Source organism: Triplophysa rosa, linkage group LG3 (genome assembly GCF_024868665.1).
Source record: "Triplophysa rosa linkage group LG3, Trosa_1v2, whole genome shotgun sequence".
NCBI classification, from domain to species: Eukaryota; Metazoa; Chordata; class Actinopteri; order Cypriniformes; family Nemacheilidae; genus Triplophysa; species Triplophysa rosa.
In genome coordinates this window covers 12064495-12087555 of record NC_079892.1, presented here as the reverse complement: position 1 = coordinate 12087555, position 23061 = coordinate 12064495, and the positions used below count along the sequence as shown (strand labels likewise).

General features: G+C 38.5%; 2 protein-coding genes across 3 annotated transcripts in view; one reads left to right on the top strand and one right to left on the bottom strand.

Annotated features, from left to right (window-relative positions):
- Window positions 1-1630: 1630 nt before the first annotated feature.
- On the top strand, window positions 1631-5395 carry uevld (UEV and lactate/malate dehyrogenase domains). Its single transcript, XM_057329954.1, has 12 exons — window positions 1631-1818; window positions 1998-2082; window positions 2219-2284; window positions 2377-2540; window positions 2673-2814; window positions 2905-2993; window positions 3082-3187; window positions 3272-3442; window positions 3798-3971; window positions 4309-4396; window positions 4511-4634; window positions 4752-5395. Exons 1-12 carry the CDS (start codon window positions 1780-1782, stop codon window positions 4914-4916), a joined length of 1413 nt encoding a protein of 470 aa, XP_057185937.1. The 5' UTR covers window positions 1631-1779; the 3' UTR covers window positions 4917-5395.
- Window positions 5396-5511: 116 nt separating this feature from the next.
- Window positions 5512-23061, bottom strand: part of si:dkeyp-19e1.3 (USP6 N-terminal-like protein) — a 28985-nt gene continuing 11435 nt past the window's right edge. The window contains exons 2-14 of one of the 2 annotated variants that reach the window (XM_057329951.1): window positions 19982-20055; window positions 18591-18676; window positions 18321-18360; window positions 15808-15888; window positions 14924-15031; window positions 14497-14606; window positions 11540-11588; window positions 9951-10071; window positions 9770-9864; window positions 9621-9686; window positions 9036-9135; window positions 8752-8904; window positions 5512-7489 (exon numbers count right to left, since the gene is read on the bottom strand). In XM_057329951.1, coding sequence (XP_057185934.1) covers window positions 6369-7489; window positions 8752-8904; window positions 9036-9135; window positions 9621-9686; window positions 9770-9864; window positions 9951-10071; window positions 11540-11588; window positions 14497-14606; window positions 14924-15031; window positions 15808-15888; window positions 18321-18360; window positions 18591-18676; window positions 19982-20047 — 2196 coding nt within the window. In that variant the 5' untranslated portion in view covers window positions 20048-20055 and the 3' untranslated portion in view covers window positions 5512-6368. Of the gene's footprint in view, window positions 7490-8751; window positions 8905-9035; window positions 9136-9620; window positions 9687-9769; window positions 9865-9950; window positions 10072-11539; window positions 11589-14496; window positions 14607-14923; window positions 15032-15807; window positions 15889-16839; window positions 18294-18320; window positions 18361-18590; window positions 18677-19981; window positions 20056-23061 lie in introns of those variants that run through there. The other variant, XM_057329952.1, reaches the window with a different exon arrangement.

The following is a 23061-nucleotide window of genomic DNA, read 5'->3' as shown; positions in this document are numbered from 1 at the left end:
ATACTGAAACACACGTCAGCACGCGCACACACACAGTCCCAAGCACTGCCTGTTTACAATAATCTCGTATGTGTGTGTATCAGAGCTCAACGAAAAGCAAATTTAGTTGAAAACATTATAGTTAATAGAGACAACAATATTTCACCTCATGCACTCGACTGTAAGCGTGTAGTTAAACAAACTAAACCACTGACTGACCATTCACACATTAAATATAGTTTCAAACTAAACTCTATTCCGATTGATCTCATTATTTGACTTAAATAATGAAGCTTAAACTAACTTTAGTGGATTTTAGGAAGCAGGAAACACAAACTCTGTTACGAGCTTGCGCTGATATTTTGTAGCCATATATGTGGATCAACTGCGCCCTCGTGTGTAGGAAAGAAGAAAAAAATTCTGTAAAAATGATTTTATTCAACGGAATCTTATTTGAGAATCAATCCTTCTGGATATTTGAAATGTCATGCTGCTTGACAGTACGATAAATAAAAATTTAAAAAGTTAAAATTATTATAGAGCGAGCGAGCGAGAGAGAGAGATTCTTTAAAATGATATATTTGATCCTAGTCCTATTGGGAACTATGTTCAGTTTTGTATTATGTTGGAATTCTATACATTTTTATTAAATTATTCTGTAAAAATAAATGATTGCAAATGTGGATCATGGAAGAAAATTAAATAATAATAAGAACCATATATTCACCCATACATAACCCATACAGAACTCCCATTAATTATAAAATAGTAAAAACAAAATAATTAAAAATGTTACTTTAACTGAATATCTTTTACATAGAAAATGCAATGTTTAGGCTTTGCACATTTCTGTCATTCACTCTTCAGTATTACTTTTTATTATTATTTGTGTTAATATTAATATTATATATATTTATTTATTTGATGTATTATTATTATCATTTTCGATATAAATGGACTATTGTTAAGCTGACTGTCTGCGTCATTCTGCATATATAAACAATGCTAAAACGTTAATAAAAATTTGATTAAAAAAAGAAATGCCATTTTTAGTTGATAAATTAATTCAGATGAGGAAAAAGTTTTATTTAATTAATAGTATTATATATTTTTGACAATAAATGTATTATACCTTTAATAAAAGCCACAACAAGCAGTCCTTTGACAGTTTTTGCATAAAAAGGCCATCTGCATATTTGAAAGCTTTACAAAGTAATAACTGTAGACAATTTTCTTTGTATATATTAAATAAAAGAGAATCTATTTTTGGACATACACTTTTAATAAACGCTTCCTACCGGCTAATCACCTGAAATATATCAAAGATTATAGAGACTAACAAGACGCCGCACTTATGTTACTATGAATTGGGAAAGACAGCGAAAGAAGTCCCGCCTTCAAATCAAAGGAGCCAATTAAAAATCGCCAAAGACTAAGACGCGAACCTTTACGCATGCGCAGTAGCAGCAGCAACGTGGAAAAGGCGTTTTGTAGCTGAATTTAAGAAACAAAAGTATGTAACACTTGATATCAGGTTTCATGTTACGTTAAAATATGTTGTTTTTGTCAATTTAGCAAAATTGTAGCGATATCATTCTTCCCATATTCAAGTAAAGACTTCAGCTCCTGTATAACTAAAATAGGTGCCGGGAGACGTTACAAATATGGCCACCGAGTGGAATGACTTGCCGTAAAGGGACTTTCACCATATGTGCGGAAGTTTTGTGTCGTTATTGCTTAGGTGAGATTGAAGACATCGGTGTTTTCTTACCGCTGTCACGCTGTTTTTAAACACAGATCATGGACTTCTCCGAATCCGTTAAGAAAATCCTCTCCAAGGTTGGTTTCCGATTTTTGATCACGTTTTAACAATTGATTCAGTCTTATATCGTTAAAATGGTCAGGCGTAGACACTGGCTAAACCTGTTTGAATGCTTCAGTCATTGTTTGAGAAATTATGACACTGATCAACTTTAACTTTAAACATCTTCTTTTATTTTACCATGTTACTTGTCTAGTATAAATTTCGCGATGTCGCCATTGAAGAGCTGCAGAAAGTGTCTCGCCTTCACCCTGATATAAAAGTGAAATATGGGACATACAGTGAGTCATTCTTATCATTCATTTTAATGTATTTCGTATTTTCCATATTTAAAATAATACTTTATTCAGTATATTTGATCCAATCAAATGATATACATTTGAATCTTCTGATTCATCACTGCATCTTCTGTTTCAGCATTTAGTGACAGTTCACAGAAGGATCTGCTCAAGGTTGTTGGAAACATCCCAGTCAGATACCAAGGTGAGAAGAATACAGTACTGTTTTACTTGCCAGTCCATACTACATGTTGATTTAAACAATGTGTCAATATGTTGATGATATTGTATTTACAGGGCGCTTATATAACCTGCCCATCCTGCTTTGGCTGGTGGATTCTTTTCCCTTCACGCCGCCCATCTGCTTCCTGCGACCAACCTCCAGCATGGTCATACGGGAGGGTAAACATGTCGATTCAAAGGGAAGAATTCACCTGCCGGGTCTGCATAACTGGGATCATGTAAGAGAACTTCAAATTTAGTCAATGGATTAGTTTCAAAGAACATACGTTTTGATGCTAAGCTGCAAAGTTTTTGTGACATCACTGAGATAAACAGCCGATCTATAATGATCAAAATTAATGTCACTGTAGCCCAAGTCATCTGTAAATGGGCTTCTAGCGGAGATGATCGCTAAATTCGAAGAGGAACCTCCATTGGCCTCCAAATCCTCTGGACACGTTGAAAATCCCAATGATCTACTGACCCATGTGTCGAATCTCACAGTTAATGAAGGTTTGTCTGGGATGCTGTCCTCAGTTGTTTAAAATCAAAACAAATACATTTTTTTATTATTTTATTGTAACTTATGACCTATTCTTATAGGTGGGCATCGATCTGATCAAGCGGTTAAAGTCTCTGTGATTGGTGGGGGAGATTTAGGAGTAGCCGCCGTGTTGAGTATTATGGCAAAAGTAACTATTTGTTCGTTCGAATAGCAAAAATAGCTTTTAAGCGACCACATTATTAAACTAAGCTGTCATGTCATACTTTCCATGATAGAGCAGTGTGGACAAACTGGTTTTGATTGACGTCCCTGAGAGTTCTACCAAAGGTGGCGCGACTGATTTAGAGATTTTCAGTTTACCAAAGGTTGAGGTTTCAAAAGGTGCTTTTCATGATTACATTCATTAACACTTCAATAAATGATACCTCAGATGCTGACTGTGTGCGTGTGGTTCCTCTTTCACAGACCTGTCGGCCTCGGCGGGTTCAAAGGTGGTGATCGTCACAGCGAACGCCTGGAGTGATGAGCAGTCGTATGCGAGTGTGGTTCAGACTAATGTGGATTTGTATCGTGGGATGATCGCTCGGCTTGCCCAGCTGAGTCCAAAAGCTGTGCTGCTTATCGCCTCTCAACCAGGTTAGCAAATAAAAGGTAGCAGTGACCGGTGACTAGGGCTTTAAGGTGAAGTGTGTTTTCTGTACCATAGTTTTTGTTGAAGTTCTGCGCTGCTCTAATAAAAGCAAAGGGATAGTTCACACAAAAATAAAAAAGTCATCATTTATTCTCCATCATGCGGTTCAAAACCTGTAAAGGACACTTTCTTCTCCGCGACACAAAAGAAGATATTTTGAGAAATGAGGTTTCGTGTTCATACAATGAAAATAAATGGGGGTCAAAACGATCAATATATTTTGTATTTGAGCTTTTTTGACCATATGGTGATAATGGTCGTGTATTTTGCTTCCCGTTTGTTTGATGTCTGTTAAAACAGTGGACATTATGACACATGTGGCATGGAGACAGAGTCATCTGCTGCCAACTCAAGTCATCGGGGTGGGCTGTAATCTCGACTCGGTACGTCTGTCTCAAATCATCAACATTTCACTGTTGGCCAACAACACAGGCAAGCAGGCCTGGGTCATCGGAGAGCTTTCAGAGAACAAAGGTGTGTCGATCAACACATGCCTGACATCATTTACATTTACAATTCATAGGTCTGTGGATTAAATGGGTAGTAATCGTAATTGACCGTAACTAGTTAATAATTGGCATATATACATTCATTGAATTCTGCGTTTATGCCATTTTTGGTATTTTATCAAATGCATATTCATGAATTTAGCCGACAGTTTTATCCAAAGCCACTTAAGTGCATTCAAGCTGTTCATTTGATCTATTCCCTAATGCAGCGCATGAAGAAAATTCAAGTTGACTGGATTCTGTAATCATTACTTACCATTTGGTTTTCAATAATACGTTGATTATTGTCTGTTGTATATCAGTGGCCGTGTGGGGTAATGTGGGTCCAGGGACTGACCAGCTGCAATCATTAACCCCAGTGCCCAACTCCACCAAACCCTTGATGGACAGGTATTCATTTTAGTATTAATATGCATACATACTGTATTTATGATGCTGCACCGTTAATCCAATACTGTTACATTTAGTTTATAATGATGAAGTATGTTTAATTTATGTTCACAGGGCGTTAGAGATGTTGAAGGGCCGAGGTCAGAGGTCATGGTCAGTTGGATTGTCCATTGCTGACATCACTCACAGCATCATAACAGACCAGAAGAAAATACACTCCGTCACGACACTGGCCGAGGTTTGCTGCTTAGATTGTCTACTTAGTAACTTTAAAAACAATTTCTGAAACCATTTTATTGCAAACATCTTCACAGTAGCATGTTTCCTTGTCTTAAATCAATCTGCATTAATTCAGGGATGGGGTGGAATCGGGTCCAAGGTGTTCCTCAGCTTGCCATGCATCCTCGGAGAAAACGGCTCAACCAGATTAGCAGGCGTGCCTGTGGGTTCAGAGGACGAATTGAGGCTGAGGGAGAGTGTGGCGTCTCAGATCAACCTCTTTATGCAGCTCAGATTGTAGGTTCAGGACCAGATAAGACAGGAAATTCACCTCCACAAGTGCTTACCCATGTTGTTTGCAGGCTTGCAGCTCTGGGATATACCCTTTTTTGTTACATTTAGAGGGGTGGTGTATTTAAGAAGGTAAATGTCATCATTCTTGCACTGACCCTTCATCTGTGAAGTGAAATTCTTCCACCTGACAGCAATAGCACTTTCTGTATGTGTACTCTGATATCATGTGACCTGTCCTGGCACATATGTTTGTATATTATATGCTGTTCTATGCATCCTCAAGCAATATGCAATTGATTGTTATACAGCGCTTAATCGATATTGTTTATAAACTATGCAAATGCACTTATGTCTCTAATATAATTTATTGACCGCTTCAAGATCAAATCCACATGACAGATTTGCCTGATTAATATTAATATTGAATGAACACCTAAAGGACATGCCTGCTGTTTTGCCAATTGAATGTACATTGTGATTTCTAAAGCAATACCTCACCATGACATATTTTATGTGCAAGAAATGGCAATAATGTAAATATTAAACTGAACATGCCACTTTGCGTGTAGCGTCTTGTGACTGTGCAATGATGAGGAAACATGTTTTCTTTAAGCAGGTGTTATTGAAATAAAATCAATTCTCAAATAAGCATCAAAGTTAAAAACTAGGTATAAACCACACCCTAGGAAAGCAATTAAATAATATAGTCTCTTAATACAAACAGCAGTGCAAAACAGCCCTATTTACAATCACACTATAAAGCTGTAACATCACTTTCAATATACATTTTCTTCATTTTTTAAAATTCACTGGTATGTGGCAAGTCACCTTTCCAGGAAAATTGTTGACTATGCTGTGCTTTACATTTTCCACAAGGTGGCACTAGAGCACAAAATGTACCACAAGATGAGGGAGTTTCTTCTGGTGCAACACTGGGACCCCTGAAAAGTAAGACTTGGGTCAGCTTGTCTATGCTCGAGTTCCCAAATGTGGTACAACAAAGCATCTCTTTCACGCTGCGTATTTTACAAATGATGTCCATTCACTTCAAGTTTAAAAATAACATTGACAACACCTGACTAGCAAACTTGAATCTACTTTGAAGTCAATGCCAGTTGCCTTTGCTCTACATTTAAAACAATCATAGGTTCATGTTGGTCCTCTGAAATGTGTGACAGTGAGGAACCATAACCATTAACCAACATTCAGTCCCTTTAGCAACATTTAAAATGGCAACAATCTTCACAGCATGTGAAGACTTGCGTTGAAAAAATGTAAATGCAACAAATTTGCCTGAGACGCACTCAAACACATTCAAGCTCCACTGCAATATATGACCTAAAGGTTCAAAAACATATCCCACAAGCTCGACCATTCTTATGTGCAAAATGTACAGAATGACTTACTTTACAAATGTCCATAAAAAGAAATGTGTCCTTCAAAAGAGTCTATCCGTCAGCTAGTGACTTGGGACGTGTATTCTGTAAAAATCTGAATCAGGGCGTCCTTGGGAAAGCATTGTGGGTAATGTTTTTGGTGGTAGTCTCGGGGGGCGTGAATGTCCGCTTTCAACCTGATTGGATTGAATTGAAGGTATGAGAAAGGGCCTATCTGCAAAGCTGGCCGGTGGCTTTGGGACAACACAATCTGGAGTGACCCAGTTGTCTGAATCTTCAATGTACGGAGGAGGAGGTTGTATGGGAGAAGAGTCTGGGGTGTAGAAGAACATCGACGGAGGCGGTAGAGGAAGAGACGAAGCGTCTTCTGGAGAACGGAGAAGGGTAGGGTTCTTAAGACCCAAGTCTTGTGGCAATGGAGTGACCGTCTCCAACATCCTCTCCACAGAATGATCCTCATCATCCCAGATGTTGTCGTAATGTGAGGTGTTGGAGGGTCGCCGGTCACCCGAGGGTGGAGGAACGTAGAGGTTCACTGGAAACTTGCTAAGCTGCCGGTGGGATCTGTACGATGAGGGTGACGCCGATGGATCTTCCAAAATGAGATTTAGAGGTTGGCCGATTGGCGGCGGTGGGGGAAGGCAGACTGGGATTTCTTCATCTAGAGGTAAAAACCTGAGCGCTTCTTCAGCACAGGGAAGAGGTGGAGGAGGCAAGTCCGGAAGGTTCAGGGAGTGGACACTTGAAGAGTCTGTCATCAGGGGCTGATACGGAGGTGGCCACTCATCAGACACTGCCGACAGAGGCCTTCTGACACATACATTCTCCAATAAGAGAGCGTCCCTTGAAGGTGCTGGTTCTGGGAGCTGAAGATTTGCTCTTCGTTCAGGGACGTTGTCTTGGTTCTTCATGTTGTCCACTGAGTCCTCAGGTGTAGCTTGAGAGGGTGAAGGGTTGGAAGAGGATTGTGTGTGCACTGGTACAGAAGATGGTGAGGTAATGGAGGGAATGTGTTCATCATTGCTTTGGTTGAAAGAGGAGGTGTCCTCTGTGTGTGGTTTGGTTGAGGTTTGGTTGTAGTGTGTGGCTGCTGGTATGGACACACACTCCGTATGGATCACTGGACACAGGATTATGGGACGCTCCTCACCCAGTGTAATCTTTGGGAACTCATCTCCTTTGGCTAGGATAACAGACATTGATGTTATTCTCTAGCTTAACACAGAAGACACTCCAAAAATAGTTTTTATCAACAGTTCATGGCAAACACCATGGTTTATGCATTTTGTGTAGGGCATTTTAGACAAGTGTGTCGAACCATTTAGGGTTTTTAGACTAGATACATAGATTGCTTTTCTAAAGAAACATATCATGAGCTCTTAACCCTCCTGTTACACTGACTCACACTTTACCTACCAAATATATTAAATAAAAAAAGATTAGGACAAACGTTTTGATTTGTATACATTTCACTTATACAGTTCTTTAAATTCTTGAAGAAAACTTCACATCTTTCAAGCTCCAGTTCCCGAAGGCATGGGAACATAAATATATAAAAATAATAGTTAACATTGTTAGTGATTTTAAGACTTAACGTTTAAAAATACAACCAGGATACTTTTCAGAAGATATCAAAGTTCTTTGAAGTCAATTTGACACCCCAAACATAACAAGAGGGTTAAAGCTGTGATACACATAACTTTTGCCTCTTCATCGCCATCTCTGTTTGAAGCATAACATTACAGATTATTTTATGTACTGTTCTTTACGTGTGTTCAAGTCAAATTATGTCATATTGACATTTAAGATTTGGCGTAGGATACAGAAAAATGTATCATGTACTTGCTTAAAGGTCCAGTCTGTAATTTTTGGAGGATCTATTGACAGAAATGCATAACTGTCTTCAGAGGTGTATAAAGACCTTACATGATGAAGCATTATGTTTTTATATCCTTAGAATGAGCTATTTCTATCTACATACACCACGAGCCCCCTTGCATGGAATTTGCCATGTTGTTTCTACAGTAGCCCTAGACGGACAAACTGCAGTTTTGTAAACACGTTATCTCCTTTGGCAAAACATGATGACATCTTTGTCCTGTGTCAGCCACAGTAGTGCATCGATAGGGAGGGGTGAGTGGTCGAGTTTTGCAACCTCAACTCTAGTGCAATTTGCAACCTCACCTCTAGATGCCACTACAATCTCCACATTGCTTCTTTAATAACTGGTTCTTATTTTTAACAAAAAAGTTATAGATTGCAGCTTTAAGATCTCTCATGGCATAAGGCTGTAAAAGCTTTTAATTAGAAACTTTATTTTTAAGAGTGTACTCGTGTCTCTGAATGTCTAAATGTGCACAGAGTACACTCAACAACAACAAAAGCACCCCAAGTGTGAATGTGAATAACAACAGTATATTACATCACATATGATATCTACTGTACCTGGAGGAGGAAGGTCGAGCTTCATTCTGCGGAGTTCTGACATGGATGACTGTAGGTGCTCTATGACCATATCATCGCTCATGTTGAAGGATGAAGAAATCTTCTCCTGAAGAAGCTCCCTCAGGTCCTCCAAAGACATCTTGAGAATATGCTCTGATAGGGGTACAATGGAACATTACTCATATGAATATCTTACTCAAGCCCTTGGATTGACCCTTGTAGGAACTGAACGCTCAAATGCTCAGTTACCAACTACAGCACATCACAATGGAAATATGACTTACTTTTGTGCAGTTTGAGGATAGTATAGGCCATGGCAGTGAGCATTTTCTCTCCCTCTAATATGTAGATGTCCCATAGACGCAGGGTAAGCGTGAAGGGTGTCTATGTAGTAGAAATACAACAGACTTAAACATATTGCAGACATCAAATGCAAGCAGCTCAAGGAGGGCACTGACATCAATAAAACATCACTATGACATTCTCCATGGAGTTCAGCCCAGACATACTACATTTTCAAGGAAAGAAAATGTGCTAGAGGGGAATGATGTAATCCTCTGCCCTGAATACTGGATTTTCACATTTACATTTAGCAAGAAGGTAAGGGATAGTTCAGCCTAAAATAAAAATTCTGACATCATTATTTTACCTTCATGTCATTCCAAACCTGTAGGACTTTCTTCTCCAGGACACAAAAGAAGATATTTTGAAGAACATTGGTAACCAAAAAACATTGACCCCCATTGACTTCTATTGTATGAACACAAAACCACTAAGACATTTCTCAAAAAAACTTGGTCAGTCGGAAAAAAAGTTGGTCATAACATGATTTATTGTTCGTAGAAAAGATGAGTCTTTTGAAAACTCACCCTGTCAATAAAACACTGGAGGAACCATTTGGTTGAGTAGAAAGGAGTGGACATCTGCTCTTTATCCTGTGGGGAGGAAGACATTTCAAACTGAGAAAATATGTGCTTACTTTACATTACTATAAAACCAGCTAAAAACACAAACTCACCATGTGTTTCTTTAGTTTTGGAAGGAGCTTGGAAAGTATTTGGTCATGATGATTCTGAAAACGGTGCAGTTTGGGTAACCCAGAGATGAAGAACCCTGTTCCAGACCAAAATGAGGGACATATCATAGACATTTCATAAACTTACAAGCATGTCAAAAATCATACACGTTATGACGCATACCGTGCATGGCGTGTTTCCGATTGGTTAACAGCTGTGATAATGCCCAGAATGCATCTTCCTCATTCATGTACATGAGCAGAATAGCGGCGATCTGGCTCATGCCCTGACAGTAGCTCACTTCCTACACAAACCACATAAACCAGAAGCTCAAAGTGAGTGTTTGATTAACATTAGTCACCATGCAATTCAGACAAAAAAAACTAAAACTGGCTGATGTGTCATCTGTCCTTAAAACTTTTCTGTAAAAATGACTGTTAGTAATACTACAAATACAGTTTCTGATTAAAGGAGCGATGTGGAGATTTTAGCGGCATCTAGAGGTAAGGGGTGCAAACTGCAACCAACGGCTCGCTCCACCCCTCCTTCCTTTTGAATCATTACGGTGGCGGACACAGGACTAAGATGTCGTCATGTTTTCACTTCTTTGCCGAAGGAGGTAACGTATTTACAAAACGCGCTCTGTAGAGCAGTTTGTCCGTTCAGGGCTACTGTAGAAACAACATGGTGAATTCCATGTTTGGGGACCCGCGGTGTATGTAGATAGAAATAGCTCATTCTAAGGTAATAAAAACATAACGCTTCATTATGTAAGGTCTTTATACACCTCTGAAGACATTATATTGCATTTCTGTCAGTAGATCCTCCAAAAAACTACACACTGGAACTTTAAATATAGTGCATATGGTAAAACTCACGTCGGTTTGCAACTCTATTTTTTTCTCTCCTTCCTTCCTCTTCCTCGCATGTCATCCAGTTGACCCACTTTCTGCTGGGCACGACAGGAAGGAAACAATGGCTCCATTTCCAATCTCGGTGAAACTGACATGCTCCTCTTTTGAACAACCAATGGGACTTGTGCATTTATGTTCAAACCCGTCAAAAACGTATGCATAAAAACACTCCTCGCTGACCTTTCTCTACATGGGTTTGATATTAAATATAAAGGATATCTGGCAAAGCATCTAATGACTCATTTAAAGAGCATGTCATCTAATTTACAGCCATCAAACAGCCTGTTATTGTCGTAAGACCCCGGTCACTCATAGCCGGTGGGCAGAACCACAGAATCACTGTTTCTGGACCTGTGTGTCTCCAAAGCACATTCTGGTCTCATTTCAATCTAGTCTTTGTGAACAATATGGTTAGATACCTTATGCGTTTCTGACCGAACTATACACTTTGAGGAAAAAACATCCCTCAAAATGAAGTATTAACACTACAATTACAATCCTGGTCCTTTTCATCACGGTTATTTTCAATACGGCTACCTTATATTGTGACACCCCTAATGCAGGCCGTATACGAATTGGCACGAAGCCATGTCCTCATTCATTTGAACAAATGCCAGTTTTGCATCTGACTTAATCTATACAGAAGTCATTATATTTAGCTTCACTAAACAACAATAGAAGTCAATAGGAAGTCTCCATTTAGATAGCGCTACATTCATGCTTGTTTGTGTCTGTAGACTGTGTTAAGAGGGTGGGACACCGTCTGACATCTTCCCCCCCATCCTGATTCATCCAGCACATGCTGTACTGAGTTATATAACACGTTCACATAACGTTGAGAGTCTGTCGCTCACTCACCGTGTTGTAGACGGAATAAGCGGCCAGCACATGGAACAGGGCCTGCTGTCTGTAAAGTGAAATAAACAGAGGTCAAAAACAGCTGGCTTACAGATTTCAACGTCAGAAAGATACCAAAATGGGACGTCAATGACAAATGTGATTTTTTATTGCCTCTGTTATAGTGAGCTTTAATATTTGGAATCTTGATTATGTTAATTTTTTTTGGTGCTAAAATCAAAACCATAATAAAGTTAAAAAAGTTACAAAAACGTTTCATTGAAAGGCTGAATTTCGTAAACTGTCGTTGTGGTTTAACCAACAGGAAGGCAACCATTTTGTCATCATGTCATGTCACATGTCAAATACATAACGGGAAGAGATACCACAAAGATAACATCAGATGACCTTCCAGACTGTGTGTCAATGTGAGTATCTCTTGTGTAAAAAATGTGATGCTTTGATCATTTTATAGATACACTAGTATGTTAGTTCAGCTGGAAAAGATGATTTCCAAATTAATTTTGTACAAAAATAAGCTTAACTCTGAAAATATGTTTGGATCTTTTCAAAAGTAATGATTTGTTTGTGAAGCATATACAGTATATGCAATGATTACCTAGATTAAGATGTGTACCATCTTATTGCATTTTTACCTTATGAACACATCATTTAATATTTAATAAGTCCATAACTAAAGAGTTTATTTGCAAAAACAGATATTTTTAAAAACAGTTATTTAAAGGGGTCATATGACGCGAATACGTATTTTTCTGTGTCTTTGGTGTGTTATAAGATGCCCATGCATGTATTAGACACGTAAAATTGCAAAAATTAAAGTGTGGGAACAAAAGATGCATTCTATCTAAAAGCGAATGCTCACCCAGACCTGCCTGAAACCCCTCGTGTAACCACACCCCCACAAATCTACGTCAGTTCGTGGTATGATTTGACTAAGACCACCCAAATGTATACGTAAGTAACCTGTCAGTACAATTGCGTTGGAACCTGATTTTCCAAATGGTAAGAGGCGTTACATTTCCGTCACACGCTTGCAGTATTCAACCAATCACTACGCACTGGTGAACTGGCCAATCATAGCACACCTCGCTTTTCAGAGCCATGAGCTTTGTAAAAAATCTGTGCTTTCAGAGAGGCGGGGCAAAGAGGAGATACAAACATGCACAGTATGTGGAAAATACAGCGTTTTTGAACCTTAAATCGTGTAGACACGTTGCATTACATCTAAAACAAACGATAATATTCGTTTTAGCCGTGTCATATGACCCCTTTAAAAATAAAAAAATGAGTTACTTAACTTAATCAAAACAACCCAACTGCAGTTTGTTTGATATTACTTGGAATGCACAAAAAAACAAATATGATCTATTTTTGCAAATTAACTCTTTATAAACTCTTATTAAAATAGTCCTAATCACACAAATAAAAAAATCCTAAGGTTCCTTAAAAATGTACAGTATGAAACCAACACAAATACAAAAGCATCTTCTATATAACCTTATTGGATTGGCCCAACTATATTTTGAGCTTGTAATAAGAAATACAGCATTCATCCAACTCAAAAGACTAAAAATCTGACTACTTATGCATTAGCAATCACATCCAGAGGAGATGTACGTTAATAATTCAAAGTGTCTGCAGATTTGGAAGGATTTAGCGTCACGCAGCACTGTGAGTCTGCTGGGTATTGTCCAGAGGAAAGTCACGTTGTGAATAGCGTGTGTTGTAGAAACGCTTACAAGTAACAAACAAACAGCAGATGTGCTAAAAAAAAAAAACACTTCTGCCCCACATCCTCTTATTGGTCGATCAGCGCTAATAAAAATGTCATAACCCAGAAATTCCATCCACTGGGTAACCCTGAACAGAGAGCTGGCATAGGTGCCTGATCTACATCGTCGATTGGGGGTGTGCATGCAATGTAAACCGCATGAGCATGATGCCTCTCTGTGCACTCTGGTCCACTTTCATGTACGATGGTGAAGTCTGGAGACCATTTCAGTTTGAATCATCTGCTAAAGTGGAACGATGAGTATTTCTAAAAACTAGAAGTGAACCTGCGCTTGGCTTCTGCAAAGTGCCATGACAGATTCCTGTCTGACCAAAAAAAGCAAGAAAAAATTGTTTTTGACAGTTGTCCATTCTTAAGAGGATATACGATCCCAAGTGGGTCTTAACAATTGTCCGGCATAAAAGGAAACGTTCACTGTGGCAGAGCTTCAGCTGTTGTGCATAACATCAAAGTATATTCTTATTCTGGGCATAATTGTAATGAGTCACCGGCTCTGTCATTTCCTGTGAGGCCACGCACAGCAACAGGATGTTAAACAAAAATGACAAAGGGGAAGTAACTTGTTTTGGCCTTGCAAGGTCTGTGCGTATCAGTCCAGATCTATCGCAACAAGTGTTTACTTAAAGGGATAGTTCATCCAAAAATGAAAATTCTGTCATCATTTACTCACACTCATGTAATTTCAAACCTGTATATATTACTTTGTTCCAATGAACACAAAGAAAGATATTTGGAAGAATGTTAGTCACTTTCAGTTCCGGGACATCATTGACTATTATAGTAGGAAGAATTAACGGTAGTCAAAGGTGTCCGAGAACTCTTTGTTTTTGAAAATTCTTCGAAATATCTCATTATGTGTTCAACAGAACAAAAAAAACCTACTATGGTAGTGGATGATGTCACAGAACTGAAAACTGCTAACATTCGTCCAAATATCTTTCTCTGTGTTCATCGGAACAAAGAAATGTATACAGGTTTGAAACCAATGAGTAAATGATGACATATTTTTCATTTTTGGATGAGCTATCCCTTTAATGTTGAAAAAAAACTCCAAATAAGTACAACTTAGATAAAAGAAGATATGAGAAGCTACAGATTAAAATTTAGACAAAGCAACCTAGCAAATTCCCGAGCATGCTGTTGTGCGTGTGCGTATGATGCTTACTTGACGCCAAAACGTTCCATAAACATGATATGGTTCCTAAACGTCCGGTTGACATCAAGATCTATCTGCTTGATTTCTGTTGAGTACTTTTTGGCTTGTTCCTTCATTGTCTGTACAAACACAACAAGCAAACAAAAATGAAAGGCGTTGAGAGTTAAAAAAACACTATTACCATACGGCATTTATATGATAGCATCTGTTTGTATACCAACATATACTTATATAGCCTAACAAACTTTGTTATGCAATAAAACACGTTTACAAGCAAAAGGGCAGATCGGAGACAAAACACGTCTGGCTAATCACACAGGACAAACCAAAACCCAAACAAAAAAGCCTTTGAATGGCTCCACATCAATCAGTGACTATTTAATCACAAGGACCTCCTGAAACCCAAACACAGCTCACAAAGACTATAAGCTCCTACCTCATACTTCTTGTAGTTGGCCTGTTTCACCTGGTCCACCTCCAGCATAAGAGCCCAGGCTTGACCACGCAGCTGCAAGGGAATCCCCTTGTACACGCGCTTCGTCATCTGCAAAACACGCACAGGAAGAGGAAACAAACGGACAAGGGAATTATTTGTGTGGATGTGTGGAGACTGTTCGACAGCTTCTGTTTACGAAAGCAATGAGTCAATTTAGTCCATACATAGATTTTAGCACTGTGACTGTAACACCATGTTTAAAGTGGCTTATTGCTTTTCTACAAAAGTGTCAACAGCAGTATGATTAAAGATAATTTAATGTTCCATAATCAATAATTTATTGACAACATGTAAAGTATTGACACCATGTAAGTTTATTAGCATAACAGTAGGTCCACTAGACATCATGATAAAACTTAAGGTTTTAAAGCTGGAATCTATAACTTTCACCCCTCTAGAATTGCAGGTTACTTTCATCTTTACATGGCTTCAAGTGAAATTATGTCAAACTGATATTTCCTGTGTAATCGCAACTGACAGATCAAATTATAAATCATTATTATAAGCTTACTGTTGAGAATTAGGTTAACATAAGGAGACAGTTTTGAACTTTTACTGTACTTGGTCAATTACTGAATTTTGTTTATTTATAACCACATTTGGATTGCAGCTTTAAAGGTGCAGTAAGTGTTTTCTGAGAAATGCTGTTGGAAATTTAAACCAACAATTTTGTGACATTTGCTAGGATCTGCAAGACTCTCAGTCTTGCGTGTTTCCATGGCGTGGTTGTACAGCAGATTTCAGAATCAGTTTATGGCACCTTTAATACAGAATTTAACAAATGTGCAAACATGAGTCATACAAATATTTGATGTTGCAACTACCTTTTCGCTGCTGTGGTACTTATCCCACTTTTTCACCATCTTCACCCATTTCTGCACTCTTTCAAGCTCCTGGAGTTTAAACTAAAGAAAGAGCAGATTGAGATTTTGGTCTGTAATAAAACTTTTTTCATGCTTTGGTTAGTAATAAAAATGTAAAGTGTTATACATTTTATATTTAACGAGTGCCACAGACACAAACAAAATTCAATTAGGGCTGTACCAGAATATTTGAATATTCGTTCGGTGGGTTGGCATTCGATTTTCAATTTTGAGATTCAAATATAATTTTTTTCTTAACACCTGGCATCCCTCATTTGTGCTTGAATATGAATCGCCCATAAGTGAACGTCATGATTTAGTTAATCTGAAGAAGACAAAGCGGTTTGAAACTGGCCTACCACAACTGCACATCAAGTTTGAAAAATCACATGAGTTCTGTAAGTAGTACGCCTATATAAATGCTAGTTTGTGATTTATTATGTGTTCAACTTTGTTGTGTTATCAAAACAACACGAGAGCAATTAATGAAAGATGCTTTGTGCCGTTGGGTCTGTGCAGCGCTGCGTGATATAAACACCTAATATTTGTAGCAGTTTGGGACCCGGTAAGGAGGACATGTCACTATGTCGCACGTATCCAAAGTTTTTTTTCTTACGGTGACAGAATGAGGAATTTAAACAGTCTCATGACCGTCATGCGTTTATATCCCCGTCTCTGGCGCAGTTGGCAATCAAACTGCGTTCTGTGCCTGAGCAACAAACAAGGAATACACAAAACATTTTTCTAAACTAACGTAAGAAAGGAAACTAAATAGATCTAATTTACCATTGAAAACAAAACTAAACTATTTTAATGGCTGCAACAGTTTAAACAGTTTCCATGTTATGCATTTAAATCCGCACTCCAGCGTAGTTGGCAATCAAATTATGCTAGCACCTGAACCACACACAAAAAATACTCCAAACATTTTTCTAAATTTACTTAATACAGAAACTAAACAAAATATAATTTGCCATTAAAAACAAAACGGACCTATTTTAATGTGAGGCGCGCCGCTTCCGTCTCGCGCTGTTCTGTAGTTTATTCATTCTGAACGTGTCGCGTGTCCATATTGCACCAAAATGTGACAAGCCACTCCCTTGGGTCCGCAGCAACACACTCGCCACGCATGAAGACGATTGGATGAACGGTTCTCAACATAATAAAAATGCAAACAGACAGAGACACAGAGATTCCTTTCTTTATTAGAGAGAAGAATATGTTCAGCCCCCTCCCTTCAAAGCTTTGAATATTCGATGTTGATTACTACCGAAGCTTCGAAGCTCAAAAAATGGTATTCGGTACAGCCCTAAATTCAATGTGATTTTTTTGTTACAATCAATACGGTCGTATTAGTAAATGCATTAACTAACATTAACTATCCATAGTCAATATAGTTTTTCAGCATTTATTAATCTTTGTTAATGTTATTGTAATTATTTTAAAGGGGGAATGCAACGGTGTTTCATGCATTCGGAGTTATTTACAATGTTAAACGTCTTCTTATGCTTGACATGTTCAACTTGTCAAAAAACGACGTATAACGTAGTATTTCTGTGCTCGATACACTCCCCCAGCGTTCGTATTGGTTTCGGAAAGTTTTTTCGAACATGAAAATCCGTTTCGTAACAGCTTTTCTTAGTCCCTTATTGGAATTCTCCCGGAAAAGCATGCCCTCGGCAAGGCGAAAGAAATAGCCCGCCCATGCGTCAACTGACAAGCGAGACCTGCTTACAAACAAGATTGGCTGCGCTGCGTCAAGACTGGCTGCGCTGTGGACCTGCAGCTGCAGCTCGTTACTCTTGCGACAGTGAGAGGTGTGTATTTGTTTTTTTTTCACTGCGTTTCAGTGATAGATGTTATATTAACTTGGATATAATGCTGGATTTGGAGATCGCTAAAAGATGCCAGACATGAACTGCACACGGTAAGTGAAACTGAGTCATATGTCTGTGTTTTGTTGGCAATGTGTGCGCACGTGCTTTAGTTCCACCCCCCCATCTCGTATGTTGTCGGAAATAATCATACAGCTGTATCCGTCTTTTATAAATGATTATAAATGGGCGCGATACTATTCTGTAAGGACTAAAGATTACCATGAGATATATGCAGAAACTGTCCGAGTTATGGCCACTTTAATAATGTATTAGTAATTCTGAAATGAAAGTACACAAAAATAAACTAAACTAAAGATTAATAAATGCTGTTGAAGTATTGTTCATTGTTAGTTCATGTCAGATAATAAATTAACTAATTATCAATGAAAGTGTTACTGTTTTTTTTAACATCAGCCATTTATATTTATTCAAGATAAAAACGTTTTTCAACACATTATAGATTTATTTATTTACATGTTGTTTTAAAAACCAAATAATGCTGTGGCTACAATAGACCCACAAACACTGAATGAGCAACAAAAACATGTTTAATTTTATAGTTGTATGAAAGATTTTACAGGGATACTGTAATATCACCTTCTCCTCCACTGCAGTTGGTGTTGGCAGCTCCTCTTCACTGCAAAGACAGTAACCAAAAAAGTCAAAGGTGACAGTTAGTGCTGTGTGTATTGTGCAACACAAACGTGAAAATTTACGTTCTTCAGGGCTCAGATGACAAAGTTAGCCCAAGCAACTTCCTCAACAAGGGTCAGAGGTCATTATCCTGCTATGGTAAACACTAAATACCATGTGGTAAAATAGCCCTGCAGAGGTTACGGGACAGGAGAAAACACTTGCATGACTTACTGCAGGAAACCGAAGCGGTCCGTGACCTTGTAGATGCTGTATTCGGCATCCTCCCAGGAGTTGATGTGAACTCCCTCCTGCCTGCCCTGTAAGCGGCCCAACAAACAAACTGAGCAACTGGAGCAAAGGCAACGGACCCAATCAACCCGAGAGGGGATGTGTACTTAAACAGTTCATAAAAAGTTATTATTTGTCAATCTTGACAAAATTGTTTTTGGGGTAAAATTTAAAGGAGAAACTATCAAAGAAAACATCAAGGAGAACAATCTTGATCTCCAAAACAAACGTTAGAAACATTAGAGTGGTACTACGCTGTGTTTGCTGCGTTCACACCAAACGCGAATTAAGCAATTTGCATGATTAAATTACATACAAAATAAATGTAAATTCATGCTGGGCTATGCAAAACAGTTGGAGTAAAAAATTAAACTCAAGCGAGAAATTTGCATGAAGAGCTCATTGACAACTACTTTTGACACGTACGGACAGGTGAAGATACTCCCCGTCGCACAATGTTTTTGTGTCACTCGTACACAAATAAAGAACTATTTCCATGAGTAATAGAGAGCGAGGAACGCGATGCTTCGCGTTTGGTGTGAACACAGCATTAGAAGTCGCCAATCCACTCTTTCCTCAGTCAGATATATGTCATTGTCTATTCTAAACACCTTATCTCTAAACGCTCAACAAACTAATCTCAAGATATTTGAAGAGCATTGAGAATTCCTATCATGCAGTCAATGTCCGTTTAGCAGCAATATGTGCGAGACGTTCAGCTGTGGTCCGTCTAAACACTTTACTGAACCACGACAGGCGTATTTTTCTGAATCATGCTGAAGCAGCAGCACTTCCATAACACACTCTTTTCTAGATCTATCCGGAAAGCCGTTTCACGCCAAAAATTTACACCCCTGTTTTTGGGTAGTGTGGCCTAGTGGTTAAATATCTGGGACTATGTTCAAAAGGTTGTTGGTTTCAACCCTAAACAGGTCAAACCACGAGCTATCACTATTGTTCTTCTGTACACAACAATACGTCACTTTGGGGCAATGGTTTCCAGCAGTGTTACTGGAAGATCTCAAACAGTACACATTTTACCTTATCTAAAACTACTATTTTACATCTTGGGGTCTTCTTATAATCCCAGTCAAGTGTGTTTGGCTTGAGGGATATCCAAACTATTGGGGGTCCTACAGTAACAGGGTCGGGAATCACTGCTGTAGTGGTCTAAAATTGATTTGGACACTGCAACAGCATGTCATGGGTTATCAATCTTTTCTTATCCAGTTTCCTCTTGTCTGAGCATTGACTAAACCAAAGTTCACAATTTAGATCAATAGCTTTAAAAAAAGTAGATGGTACCAAAGTGAATTTGAAAGGATGCAACTTGCCTTCTCATATTTAGAGATGATCTCAGTCCGTTCTTCGGCTATAAGCGTATCAAAGTCCTTCTTCATTTCAAAATCTGCAAAAGAAACAAAAAAGCTGCTGTTCTGCCTGGTCAAAACACACAAAAATGATTTGTGGCATTTACTTCTCAACATTCATCCATTCTGTCTGAGCTTTACTACAGACTTCCAGTCTGGTTGGAGTAGGTTGGAGGCTGAAGTGAGGTTGCTCTTTCGTCATAGTCACAACCATGCGTGCTGTTATGTCAGCTAATACATCAGTTCTTTGTCAATCAAACATTTTGTCTGGCTCGAGAAACAAAGCAGGACTGAAGTAATACCAAGTAAAGATCAAGACCCTCCCTGTAGTGTTGGGAATTGGGCCATTTTAAACTGGAAAAACCTAGAGAAACTTAGCTGACTATTGCAAACAGTTCATAAAATATCACACAGCCATGTGAATAACATCATCATCACACTTGACAACAACATTTGGGGTGATACCAGAAATAGTCTTTGCAGGACTGCTGCAGTTAATGCTGTTGGCATGTGTTAGGATGTCTGTCGTTTACATTCACTGTCGACAGGTGCAGAACACAAGAGTCGACAGTTCAGCAGACAAATGGTCAGCTGAGAAACATGTCCACTGTTTACCCACCTGTCCAACTCAAAACACTAGAGCCAAAGTTTCCCTTTCAAACTCCCTTTCAAAGTTTAATACGTGGGCTGGTGGTTGAGGTAAAACAAATTGAAACTAAAAACAAAATTATTGAAATAAAATGTCTTAAAGTGGTTTAAAAATGGAAAAAGTAACTGATGATTACATCCTTTCCACTGTGACTAGATGTCTGTGAAGTTTTAGTCTCTAAACTGTGGTCATTTCCGATTGTTGCTCCAAATTGAGGGTGACCAACAGAAACAGGTTTTCTTTCTGGTGTGTAGTTTCCAACCACAAAAATTAGCTTAATATGCAAGCAAAACTTTATAACCTGAAACAAAACTTTGACTTAAAACCAAACCAAAGAAGGCAAAATATCTGGACCCACAATTTGTTTTCGTATTTTTTGTATTGCAATATCATTAATTTTGCTCACACAGTATAAGACACATTGCTTGCTTGCAAAAGTAACCTCAGAAATAAAAGGTTACGGCTAAAATCCAAACAACACTGTCCTTCTGCAAGGACAATGTATTATGATATTAATGCCTCATCACTGTACAAATAAAGGCTGGCTTATAATTTTCTCACGAAACAATAAACCCATTGGTCAACCACAGATCTAAACTAAAGTGCAATATGGCCATTCGTCTCTGAGGTTTTACACAAGACCTGTGATGCAATTTTCAGCAAACCAACCTGAGACGCTCCACGTCCAATCGAAATAAAACTACTTAGTTTTGCTTTACATAAGTAGATACAAGGCTTCAAAATATGCTTTTAGTTTGTGAATTCAAATTAAACTATAAAATCATTTAAAATTATACAACCAACATAATGTTTTAAATACTTTCGGTTGTTGATCTTCCACATGTCACAGCACACGCATGCACTTGTGCACACCGAAACTAACATTCAAGTGCCTATTCTCTCTCAGTGTTTCCCATAGGATTTTGACAACACTTGTGACGCTAGTGACGCCACAAACTAATTTGCATATTTGTGACGTCATCACGTCGTGTTAGTGTTAGCACATTTTTTGACAAGAAAAAGTTGACAAAAGTGCTTTTTTAGTAAAAAAAAAATGCTCGCAGCGTTTGTTTAAAAATAGCAGCCGAACGCCATGACTTCGCGCGCGAAGGCAGCCCATAGGAACATAGGCAGCGTAACGGAAGTCCAGGGTTTTTCCTGGCTCAAAATGAGGTGGAAGTGCTGCCATCCTGATCTTGTACACACACATAGGCATACCGTACCTTTAAGTGGCTTAACCAAAGTGACTTTGAGTTTGACATATTAAAAGTTCTAATAAAATTAGATGACAATTATTAAGTTATATAAAACATTACTTTTATTCAACCAAACAGAAATGTTTTTTAATCAAATAAAGCTTTTTATCATTTCAACTAACTTTTCAGCCCACTATAGCCAACTGAATTAACCAGTCTTTCTAAATGAGCAAAGCTCATTCACATCTTGCATTCTCTGTGGTTCACTTTAAATGATTCAATGATCTCTTATATTTGCTAGTGACTGAAAAGTTCAATAGTTTAAATGAATCAGTTCAAATGAGTCATTCGTGTGCGAGTCGTTCTGAACGCGACGTGCGTTCATACCGGCAAACTCGCTGTGTACAGTATACGCTGATTCAACGATCCAACTGCACAGCTAAAGACAATACAATGATGTACGTCATGTTAATTTAAGACATTTCAAGAAATTAAACGTACTTGGATGCAAAACAAACAGCCGTGAAACACAGGCTGGCTCTTGTTTGGCAACTCTTTTTAGCGCCTCAGTGTGCTGATAACGAAACAGCGCCTCCACTGTGGCGTAATGCCGCAACTGCAGTTACAAATGACAGTCTGTTAAATGCACGCAGCATTTCTTGTGAAGACACCCGACATAGTTTTCGCGAGAGCCTGAGGCGGCACGACATTTGACGGAGGCGGCCGCCTCCAAATTCTCTATGCAGGAAAAACCCTGAAGTCTATTTCAATTATAAACAGAGAGCGTCTTTGCAATAACTAATCACATATTTAAACACAACAATACTAATTTCTCGATAGAAATGCAATCAGAAATTGTTGAAAGTGAAAATTAAACTTACATTTACACAAAACTATCCTCCAACGGACGTTTCGGCCACCATTATATTTTTTTGAGCTTGAGCCTTGCACGTTCCTCGCATGTTGTTATGGAAACAACAGGTCTCTGTCATTGGTTAGCTGTGAAAAAGGAGCTTGACGTAGGGCGTTTTTTTCAGAAAAGTTGAACTTTTTTCAACCTCAAAAGACGCTCTGAGCTGCAGAAAAAGATAACACGGTTTACTCCATAGGATTATAATGTAAAACAGACGCTAGCAGCTTCAAAAAAGAAGTCAAGTCTGAACATGGCTGTATTTTACAACGGGATGCCACCAGCAGTC